Source organism: Desmodus rotundus, chromosome 3 (assembly GCF_022682495.2).
Source record: "Desmodus rotundus isolate HL8 chromosome 3, HLdesRot8A.1, whole genome shotgun sequence".
NCBI lineage: Eukaryota > Metazoa > Chordata > Mammalia > Chiroptera > Phyllostomidae > Desmodus > Desmodus rotundus.
In genome coordinates, this window is record NC_071389.1 from 72,245,425 (window position 1) to 72,257,442 (window position 12,018).

Here is a 12,018-nt window from a genome sequence, read left to right on the forward strand (position 1 = left end):
AACCCTTCAAGTTAACTGTAGCTAACGGTCAATCTCATTAGGATGTAATGAGCAGGTTGTAGCCCTCTCTATAAAGGTTGAATGTGCTCCTCAGAATAATTTCCAATTTTCTCACATGCTAGGATCTCTGCCTCTTGAACAATAAAACAGAAGTTCCACTCACTGTATTTATACTATTTCTATTCTCTCCTGCCTCAGTTACTTCTTCCAAAACACAGTCTCTTGAGTTCATGTTTTATCTTAGAATACACTTGTTGAACTGTAATATACGTATGTGTGTGTGTGTGTGTGTTTTCCCAACCAAGCTAACCACTCACACTTTTAGCTACAATGGTAGGAGGGCATCCTTGAGAAATGGATAGGAAGTGGGAGGGCTAAGGAAGTCAGAGGACTGCCAGCCCTCACCTCTGAGCCCAAGGTCTTGGTTAGGTCAGCATCTACACTGGAAGTGAAGAAGACATCTATTTATGGAAATCCCAACTAGGGCTCAGGAGATGGGGTTCCAGTGCCTTTTCTCTCACTTCTGACTTTATGACTTCAAATCATTTCCATTCTGCATATAAAAGGAGTAACAATCCCTTGCTGCATATTTATTAGGAGAATATTCGAAAATACCATCAGGGCAGTGATTCTCCCACTTGAGTGAGCATTGTAAATATATGGTAGGGGAGCTTTTTAGGGCCCCACCCCCAGAGTCTGTGATAATAATCTGTATAATCTCGGCACTAACAAGAATCTCTAGGTAATTCTGATGTGAGAGTTCATGCCCCAGACTGGGAGACACAGATTCCAGGGATTTACTGTTCACAACTGATTTATCTTTTATGTTGCTCCCCCTGTGCGAAGCTTGCACATGCATTACCTTTCTGCAACAATCCATGAGGTAAGAAACTAGCATTTCATGAGCCCATGCAGTAGGCCAGGCACTGGGCCAAGTATTCTCCATGTGTGATTTCACTTGATTCTCACAATAGTTTTTTATATGTTGGAAAGCATTCTTTCCATCTAACAGTTCAGAAATACTGCAGCTTAAAGAGACTAAGAAATTTGACCAACGTCCCTCACAGCTAGTTGGCCTGAGTCACTTTCCACAAAATCTGGGGCTCCCACCCACCACCAGCATAATATGCAAAAGCATTTTGGAAGCTCTTAAAGTGCCTTTGAAACGGTGTAAACATAAAGTCAACAAATAAGAAAACAACATTTATTGTATGCAAGGAAACAGGGAAGGCAACTTTGGGGAAACAAGTATTTAAGGCCTAGTTCCTGTTCTCTAAGAATTCCAGTCTGAGAGAGACCAGTTAGTCTACAATACAATTTTGGAGAACTGGAAAGATGGGCTAAAATCGTTGTGCGCAGGGCTTTGAATGGCAGGCAGCCTGTGAATTTTCCGTAAAGGGGAATTCGGTAGATTGTTATCAGTCTGACTCCATTCAGATGCCTGGAGATACTTCTCTCCTCCAGCCCCTCTCCAATTTAGCTTTCAAATGATAGCTGAGTGGAGATATAGAAATGTATGTGGAGATAATATTCCAGAATGAAATCAGGGGGGTAGAGGTAAACAAACATTAGTAAATATGGGTTAGCAAGATATTGGATAGGCCTCAAAGGAGATAAAAAGGGCCTAATAATGTCAGGAGAGAAAAATAAACTGTAACAACCTTCCACCTTAAGACACCCAAATACTTAAGATAGATTTGCATTCCTAGCAGATTCTTAGCTTGTTTTTTTGCTTGACATATAGATTTTTCCAAATGCCTCCTTGGGATGCTTAATTATTTTAAATTTATGATTAAACATTCTGACCTGTAGCATCACCCAAACCATGTTTTCTAATTCATGAACACTCTGTAAACACAGGAAATACGGTACTTATAAATGTTGATCTCCACTTCCCAACCCTTTGCTTTCTCATTTTCTTCGGAATCCTTTAATGTCTCCAGTCCCCCCCCCCCCCGCCCCAGTCCCTCCAGAGCCGTGAGTACAAATCCAGGAAGTCCGTTTAGGCACTCAGCCCACCACATCAGTTTACATGCTCTTTTTTTCTTGGCACCTACAGGTATTCAATTAGAAATTGAAAAACCTTGCTTAAGCATTACTCATTAACATTTCTGAGGGAGCACAGGGCCAGAAGCAGTGTCTTTAAAGAAAAATGGCATGACATTCTTAAAAGAAAATGTGAAATTTATTCTTTTCCATTGATCAAATTATCTCAAAGAAAAAATCATACTAAACTGTTTGGTTTCTCAGCTTTATTATGCCTCGTATCACCTAACATGTGAGTACCTCTTATGAATATAAATTGGTTCAGAGGCAGAAAAGTATAAAATTGTTTCTTACTTTTACTCTGTCACCTCCTAGGAAAGACACGCATTTAAGCTTTTATTTTTAAAGCAACATTATCAAAATTCTTAAAATATTTGAAGCATCTGCCCTTACATGGAAAGTCAAGGGAGAATAAACAAGAGAATCTTACAAAATAAAATATACCTAAAAAATGCATCACATAAACTTATTTATGTCAAAGTTTTGATCCTTAGGATCTGAAAAAAAAAACAAAAATCATATTATCATTAGTACAATGGACAAAATAAAATTTAAGCACTTTACAGAAGAGCTCTTCCTTCTTTTGCAAAGGTTTTTGAAGAGACTTCATACCAAGTTCTTTTAAGGTTTTTTTAAAAAACAAGGTGTTACAAATATCTTGCACAACACAAATGCAATTAAAACTAAATGTATGAGCAAAAATGTAAAAGAAAAAATTGGGAACTTGTAGCAATAATAACCTTTAAAAGGTGAAGAAATTATATTAAAGCACAATTCTATTATTTTGGAGGGGAATTACTGCTTTTCGTTGAACAAAAGAAAATTGCTTGTTCTGGATTACAAGATCCAAAAATGTCTTCTTCCAGCTGGGCACTCCAGGAGACACTCTCCCTTACCTATAAGCAATCCCAGATGACTAAAGGTTTATTTCCAAATACTTCTTTTATTAACCCCTCCTTGCCAAGGCTGAGAAACTGGAAGAAATACAAAGCACACATTTTAAATGAACATTTGGAAAGTGAAGATGGGCTTTATGAATGGCAATTGTTAACCCTCAAAATTAACAAGAAATAGTGCTACTTAGCAAGTTGCAGCTTCCAAACCAAATACTAATGGGCCTTAGGGAATCCAAGGCATGTCTCAATAATACTGCTAGGCCTGATCCTTGTAAAAAGTGTCAATCTCCACTAGCTGAATATGTGCTATTCAGATTCAGAGGGGGGAGCTTTTTTCCTAGCCCTCAGGGAGCCAGCTTCTCCCAGGTCACCCTTATTGCTGCATTTCACTTCCATTAATAAGCACGCTGGGCATGGCACAAAAGTGGGAGGCTTTAAGCACCACGTGAACCTTTCTGCTTTTAAGGAAAAAAAAATATACAATTTTTACATTCCTTGATGGGTAATGGCTTTCTCCTCCACAACCTATTAATAATTTAACAGGCTTATTTGTTCTTAACCTGTGGAAAACAATTATAGCCACTGTTAGATGGTAACTATGGGCAAGTCAAGGAGAAAGCAGCTTTAGGAACATGAAAGTTAAAAAACCATCAGCCAGCCAGTTTCGTCTTTATTCCGTCCATGTTGCCCCTCCCCCCCCCTAAAATTTCAAGACAAAGAGCGTTTTCTAAAAATGTAGTAAACTCCTAGAAAATTCCTAGAAAGCGCATAGAGTTGACACATATTCAGCTGATGCCATCATTTCAGGGTCAGGGCCTGCCAAATTTGGCGGAGAGGAACTTAGTATTCCTCAGTAAGATGGCATTTAACAGTCTCCTCTCTCAAAACTCACTTGTTCCAAAGCTAAGGCAGGTGGTGTTTTCGACACACAACAGGGCCTTCCTAATCTTAGGCATCAGGCATAATAATGACAAAAGTCAAGATTTAGGGTTCAGTTCCAGCTGATTTTATTTCCTTCTCAAAAAAAGTTATTTACAGAAGGTATATATCAACAATCTGACAGGCAGTGAACTTGACATGATTAGCTGGCATGATTTTTCTTTTTTTGTCCCCCAAACATTGTTTTTTGTGGCCTTAATTTTAAGACAAATATTCTACACGGCATATTGCACAGGATGGATGGCAAAAAAAAGTTTAAAAACAAAAACCCTTAACGGAACTGCCTTAAAAGGCAGACGTCCTAGTGCCTGTCATGTTATATTAAACATACATACACACAATCTTTTTGCTTATTATAATACAGACTTAAATGTACAAAGATGTTTTCCACTTTTTTCAATCTTTAAACACAACAGCTATAAACCTGAACACATATGCTATCATCATGCCATAAGACTAAAACAATTATATTTAGCGACAAGTAGAAAGGATTAAATAGTCAAATACAAGAATGAAAAACGCAGTACATAGTGTCGCGAACTCAAATCGGCATTTAGATAGATCCAGTGGTTTAAACGGCACGTTTTTGCTTATAAAAAAAGTGCAAAAAAGATGTGGTTTACAAATTAAAGCTACAGGATCCCTTTTTGCTATAAATGCACCAGTTTAAAAGCCTCTGGACAGAACAGTATTTTGTTTAAAAAACGTGTTTTTCTTAAAAGCATACAGTGTTTGGCTAATTCTCCTCCCCTTCATAAGACTGGGGTGGAAGGGTGGACACTGGTGGCAGATTAAGGGATACTGTCACTTTAAGAAGCCTGCAGATTGAAGTGTAAACATGGAGAAATTAGGGGCTGATTTTTTAAAACTGAGATATTAACCAGCCGCCCTATTATAAAATCAGGAAATCCAAACAGCGATTTACACCGATTAACACCCCCTTTATATATTTTTTACAAAAATACACTGAGAAAATAATCAAACGTTTTCATCTCTCTTGTCTTTTTTTGTTTTTTAAAAGTGTCAAAAGTCTACATTTAAATATAAAAAATTAAAAGTTAAAACTCTAGCCCTTCAGTGAAGGAGACGTAAAATGGCGTGGGTAACAACAACTACCAAAAAAAAAAGAAAAAGAAAAAAAGAAAAAAAAAAAGAAAAGAAAGGAAGAAAAAAGGAAGGAAGGAAGAAATAAAAGTACAAAATAAAGAGAAAGACAAAATAAGAAAAAAAAAATGTTTGGCCAGTATAAATACGTCCACATATAAAATGGCATCTGATTACATTTACAAGGAAAAGAAATACGAGGATGGAGCATCGGTGAGGGAAAAAAACACGTCTTCTCATTTACACCTAGAAGGAATAAACACATACACACTGAGAAAAAATTTGGTCCTGAATTGTTTTTTTAAAGTCCAGCACAGATTTGAGTTGCGTTTGAATCCTTTAAAGAGTTAAGAATGAAAAAAAGCTGGTGATAATTTTGTTGTAGGAATCAAACAGAGCGCCATCTATCTGCTTTTTATATTATCCTACACTATTTTAAAAACTGCTCAACAGTCTCATACAGAAATCTTTAAAAGATAGACAGGAGAACATGCTATAGTAACCCCACCAGTGAAATAATCCAACACCATCACGATTCCAATTAAGAGAAGAAAAAAACCTCTTTCCCCCAGAAACCACTCGCCCTCCACTGCCCGGGACCGCATCCAACAGTCGCCTTTCCCCACGCAGGCCCGGGAAGTCCCCTCGCTGACTTCATCCACGTGGAAGGCGGGGGACCGGAGCCGCCGCCACCTTCTCCCCAACGTGCAAATCCGTCTCAGTTTGTTATCCGCCCCTTTCCAGTTCTCGTCCTCGCCGCCCCCGGCCCCCCCTCCCTGCCCTCGCTGGTGTGGCTTCTTCCAACCAGGTTCTCAGGTCATTTCCGAGCCCGGGTCACTCCACTTCTCCTCCGGCTGCAGGGGCTAGGAAAAAAAGAAAGGGGGGAAAAAAAGAGGGGGTGGGGGATAGGAAAAAAGACGGGCATTGGCCTGCATGGAGTCTCTCAATCCCGTCGCTGGAGCCTGCGCGGCCCCAAAACATCTGCCGTCGGTCAAACTCGCCTCTCCAAGCCTTGCGTCTTCCTCGGGGTGGGGGGAAGGGAGTGCTGAGGACAAAGTCCCCAGGGACGCGCTGGATTTTTTTTTTTTTTTACCCCCCTCTTCTCTTGACCAAGAAACCAAACAACAAAAATATAAAAACACTAAGGAGGCGAAAAGAGAGGGACGAGATTCCTTCAGTCTCCAGAAAATTCCCAACTCAGCTTCTCGCTGGGGTGCCTACCAGTCCGGAAGCCTGGGGGAGGAGGGGGTCTCTTCACACAAAGGGGAGCACATTCGAAGCTTTTTTTTTTTTTGATTTTTGTTTTTTTGCCATCACAACAACATCAACCACAACAATAAAAAGGTCGCCCGTCTCCCTCGGCTCCACCGCGTCCCCAGAGGGGATGGGGGATGGGAGCGTGGGTCCCCAAACGCCGCGCACTCCTCTTTTGAAACCGCGACGCGAGTAAGCCGACCTCACTCATTACTTTTTTTTTTTTTCCTTTTCCATTTCCCCCCCTTTTTTCTCTCTACTCTCACTGTCCACTTTTTCTACCTCAGTCGCCCCGGCCCTCCTCTCCAGCGCGCGCCGTTAGTAGGTGAAGACCAGGTTGGAGATGCTGGACTCCAGCCAGTCCCCCGAGATCATCTCGCTGACCTCGGGCGTGCAGTAGTCCGGGAACTCGAAGTGCGAGCCCGAACCCGGCTCCAGGGAGAAGTCCAGATCCCGGTCCAGCGCCGACGACGAGCTGAAACTGCCCAGGGACATGCTCTCAAAGTTTGAGCTGGGGTTCAGGTCGAGCAGGTCGTCCTCGAACTCGTCGTCGGAGGCCGAGGAGCCCGCGGAGGAGGAGGCAGAAGAGGAGTGGGACGAGGCCGAGGAGGACGCGTGCGAGGGCGCGCTGGACGGCGCGGGCGAGGCGGCGCGCAGGCTGGCGTAGCCGCGGTGGTCGGCGGGCGAGCGGCCCGCGGCCGGCGACGACGCGGCGCTGCTGCGGCCGCTCAGGCTCGGCCCGTCGGGCGGGCAGCCCGAACCCCCCTCCTCGTACAGGCCCAAGGGGTCGCTAGGGTCGGCGGCCGCGCCCACGCCTGCGGGCGACGCCGCCGCGCCCAGGCCGCCGAACAGGTAAACGCGCTTCACCTTCTTCTCGGCGGGGGGCTTGCCGGGGGCCGCGAGCGAGGCGGGGGCCGAGGCAGCCGCGGAGGCTGCAGCGCCGGGAGTCCGCGCCTTGTACAGCGAGTGGTGGTCGGCGGCCGCGGCGGCGCCCAGGGGCAGCAGGGCGGCCGCCCCCGCCTGCTCCGACGCGAAGGAGGAGGTGGCTGCCGCTTTCCCGCCGCCGCCCGTCAGGATGAGCTTGGCGTGCGGCTTGCCACCCCCGCCGCCGCCCGCCACCTTGGAGCCACAGCTCTTTTTCTGCGCCGGTTTGGAGTTGGCGCCGCCGCCGCTCGCGCCGCCGCCTCCGCCCCCAGCGTTGCTGCTCCCGCCGCCGCCCCCGTGGCCGCCCCCGCTGCTGCCACCGACCTTGTCGCCCTTTTCCCCGGGCTTGGAGGCGGCGGCGGACGAGGAACCGGCATTGGTGTTGCCGGACTTCACCTTCTTCCTGGGCCGATACTTGTAGTCAGGGTAGTCAGCCATGTGCTTGAGGCGCAGCCGCTCCGCCTCCCGAATGAAAGGGATCTTGTCGCTGTCTTTGAGCAGCTTCCAGCGTTTGCCCAGCCGCTTGGAGATCTCAGCATTGTGCATGTCCGGCGACTGCTCCATGATCTTGCGCCGCTCGATCTGCGACCACACCATGAAGGCATTCATGGGCCGCTTGATGTGCCCGCTCGGCGTTTTGCACCAGCTCGGGTCGTCGGCCTTGCCGCCCGTGGAGGCGGTGGAGCCGGGCGTGGGGGACGAGGCGATGCCCAGCTCGAGGCCGGCGCCCGAGTCCGAGCTCTCCCCGGCCAACAGCGCTTCCGTGTTCTCCGCGTTGTTAGTTTGCTGCACCATGGCCTCGGCTCGGCGGGCTCCCACGCGCGCTCACAGCCTCGCGGCGGCCGCGGCGCGATCGCCGGGCCCTCCCGGCTCCACCGGCTGAGCGCACGCCGAGCGGGAGGACGCTCGCGGCGGCCGAGCGGACCCCTCCACTCCCGGTCGGGGCGGAGGTGGGCGAGAGGAAAGTCTCCAAAAGATCAGGGGAAGGAGTCCTGCGCCTCTTGCAGAGGAGTTATAGTTCCCAGACTGGAGAGTCTCTCCCTCCCTCTTTCTTTCTCTCACCGCGCCGCAGTTTGCTCTGTCTCTTGGCTCTGAGTCTGGAGACTGTGCTAAAGTGGAGAGGAGTTTCTTGAATGCTGGTTGCTGGAGCTTCCAATGCAAGTTTCTCGCCGCCTCCCAGGCAAGTCTTTTTTTTTTTTTTTTTTTTTCCTCCCCTGAAGCAGTTGATTCCAGTTCACGAGCGCTCTCAGGAGCTCAGGAAAGCGACATCATCTCTATCACTTAGTCCCTTTCTTACAATGCAAAGCAAAAGAGACTCTGGCTCCAAGACTCTCTGTGGGCGGAATCAGCACTAAGGAGTTTGTGCAATTATTTTGTTGCAAGGTAGGAAGCCAAAAAGCCTTCATGCAACAGACTGGCATGAATAAATGTATGTTTCTGCCTCCCTTATGCAAGAAGGGAGCTGGTAATGGTAGAGTTCCTCCAATGCAGACTCTTAGAGAGCGTGCAAAGAACTAGAGACCCAGGAGCGAAACCGGCCTCTTCTCCTCACACACCGTTTCTCTTGCTGCAGCTTAGAGCAGACCCCAATTCCGCCTCGCGCCTCTTTATCCTTTCACAGTCTTGGCCGCAGCCAATCAGCCGCTGTAACCAACGCTTCCTCGTGCCAAGCCCCTCCCCCGAGCTTCCCATTGGCTTGGAACCCGATGCAATAATAATCTCCGCGTGCAATGAGAAGCTCCAAATCTGACCTCATTCCAATTTAGAGAGCAAACTTTTTAAAAGGGCTAGAAGTACAGCTGAGATTTCTGCTGCCTCTTTTTTCCTTTTGCTCTGTGTGTATGCGCGCGCGCGCGTTCTCGCGCGCGCGTGTGAGAAGAGGATGTTAATGCATGAAATTATTAAGGGGAGAGACGGAAATGTACTCTAACCATTATGTTAGGTAACAAGGGGCTTAGAAGGGGGGGAGGGTGAAATACTGTAAATGGAAGCTTTCTGCTTAAAAGCCAAGTGATTATTTTTATTAGTTCTTTTCAGTATTGGAATAAAGACTCAGTCTCTAGTGCAAAATCTGTTCCTTGGCTCCTTCATAAAGCCAACGACGTAAAAAACGGGGAAGGAAAGCTACAACAATAAATCAATGGATATTGAAAACCATTAAGAAAGTGGTACCTAGACAGCTGTCATCACAATTATTTTAACAACTCTAGGTACAGCACAGATGTTGATGTATTGTGTAAATCCCTTCAGAGCAATTTTTGTGGAAGGCAGAAAAGAGAAAATTTTGCAATAATTACTTGCTTTCTTAACCAAACAGGGTGGTTTGGGTTTTTTTTTAATGATTTAAACTTCCCTATAAATCCTAGATAGCCCAAACAGAGAAGCTCTCTGTTGGAACATGTTAGGCAATGTTCCATAATTCAATGGGAGAATTTCCATTGTTTTGTATAGGATGATAATGGTGAGTAAAGGATGATAATCAATTGTGTACTTTCTAAATACTTGTTTTCCACATTTTCAAAATGAAAGATTACTTCACACTCTGTCCTTTTCCCTCTCCCTCTGAAAACCTTCTCCTTTCACATATATATTCATTCCTGTATATTCCTCCACAAATGGAACTGAAAGGCCAAGGCAAAGGAAACTGTAGAAGGTGGTAAATAGTCACAGAAGGGAATGGAGCCTCTGGATTTATATTAGACCTGGCTATTGGTCCTTCTTACTGGTTTTGTAACCCTGGGGGTGTGACCAAGTCTCAGTTTTCCTCCTTGGATTCAGGAACACTAGGACCACTTTATATGGGGTTGTTGTAAGGGTTCAATGACTTTGATATATAGTTAGCCCTCAGTGGATGCTGTTTTCCTTCCCTTGATAATTCAGATGCTTGAGACACTCCAAGTAGAAGCATTGTATTGTTCAAGAGACTAGAATTAAAGATGGCCACTGATGTGAAAAATATAATCACAGATTGTGGATGTGAACCATCCAAGGACAGTAGTGGCAGCCCTATGTTCCAATGATTTTAAAAGAAAGGAACTTTGTGAAGAGCATTGTGAATAATGTGGCAAAGAAAAGGTGCCTACTTAATCAGAACACACGTTAACGTGGCCACAAAAATTACCTTTGTTCCAAGGTGTGAAAATTAGAGTTCTAGTAAAAAATTGGTCTTCCCTAATACCAGATTGTTTTTCTACAGGCCAGTGATAGGTGGTTAGGGAGGGCCAACCTAACATAATTAAGTCAGCTTTCGATTCAGATCAAACTAGTGCTAGGCAGCAAATTTCTATTTATCTTGTCAAACTTTTAAAATATGTAGGCTGGCAAGAGGCCCAGGTTGTCAGATTTAGAATTTTACTGGAACGAACACCCTTTGGAGACATCTGAGTGGATCTCTAAGGACTAGCCACAAGCAAAAATGTTTTTGTGGGTAAAAGCAAAAAATTCTTGACCATTAGCTACCCAAGTTACATGCTTTTTCTTTTAGAGGGGGAAAGAAATCTTAAAAACAAACAAAAAGCATCACAGGCGCATTTTTTTGGCATATACTAAAGTTGGGTGTGTTATCATACATTTTATTTTCTTTGGTATGCACACCAAAGCACATCCCTAAATATTACCAACTGACATTAAAATTAAGGTTTGTTTTTTGTAAAATCAATGTTGTCACTAAAATAAAAAAAATTATAAATCCTATATTTATTTTCAAATTTGTACCAAAAAGAGATTTGAGAGTGTAGCTATTTTGTGACAATTCAGTCAAGGTGAGTGAATTGATTATATTTCCAAACACATTTGATTATATTTCTAAAGACATTTATGCTCTACTACTGAATATGAAAAGTGAAAGTTAAAGCAGTCATAGTAATTTTGTTTATGCTTAAAGCACACATATTTTTAAAAAGTGTATACCAAAAAAATAGCCACTGGCCTATTTCTATTGTTCAATGTATTTTCTGTGTTGCAACAAATCCAATAGATTTTAAGGAACACCATTGTTACTTGCCACTAAGGAAGAAAAACGGCCGATTAAACCGTGACATCCCCCAGTTGTAGGACATAGCCCTATTTCAGAGATGTTGAAAATGAGAAAGTTCTTAAAATTGAAGAAATATAGTACTAGTAATTTCCATTGACTTTATAAGATTATTATAATATGAATGCTTAGACTTCTGAAGTAGGTTTGTTCTTATATTAGTAGTTGTCTTAAAATGTAAGAAAACATGTGACTTACAGCCTTTTATTAAAGTCGTCTTTCTCACCTACTGAGTAAGTATGTGCATGCTGGAATGTGTTAGGCCTCTGAATAGTAAATAATGAGAAAGATTTCTGCGTTCTCATTACTTAACTTTATGTACTTTATAACCAGTTCTCCATTACTGACATTTTTTCCCCAAATACTACATATTTGGTGGGCCCTACTAAATCAGTACTCAGTGTTCCCTCTGCTGGCTTTGCAGTACAGGAAGTAATTCTTAATAAAGCTGCTCTTTAAGCCATTTGAACAATAAACCCAAGATAATTTTGCAAAAAAAAATTTCTGTTTTAGGATAACAGACTAATTGTCAGCAATGATGTTAGACACTTCAAATTTTGAATTAAGGGAAATATTTTATTTCCCATTAAATAATGGAATTCTATTTGAGATCTGCTAATTCATTTCTTCTGCTCTCACACACCTGTGCAACATAAAATCTCACATCCATAAAATTGTATAGGATATAGATGGAAATAAGATTCTATTCCACTGCTTAATATATTCCTATAGCATAGAGAGGGAAAACCTGAAGGGAAATTAGTTTAACAAATCTGGATTTGCACTGGTTTGCAAGATTTTGCCTTGGCTTGGTTATAGAAA

At 43.7% G+C, this 12,018-nt stretch overlaps 1 protein-coding gene across 1 annotated transcript; it reads right to left on the bottom strand.

The window, feature by feature from the left end:
* Window positions 1-3,932: 3,932 nt before the first annotated feature.
* SOX4 (SRY-box transcription factor 4) lies at window positions 3,933-8,738 on the bottom strand. The gene has a single exon (XM_053920729.1). It carries the CDS (start codon window positions 7,956-7,958, stop codon window positions 6,558-6,560), a length of 1,401 nt encoding a protein of 466 aa, XP_053776704.1. The 5' UTR covers window positions 7,959-8,738; the 3' UTR covers window positions 3,933-6,557.
* Between the last annotated feature and the right edge of the window lie 3,280 nt (window positions 8,739-12,018).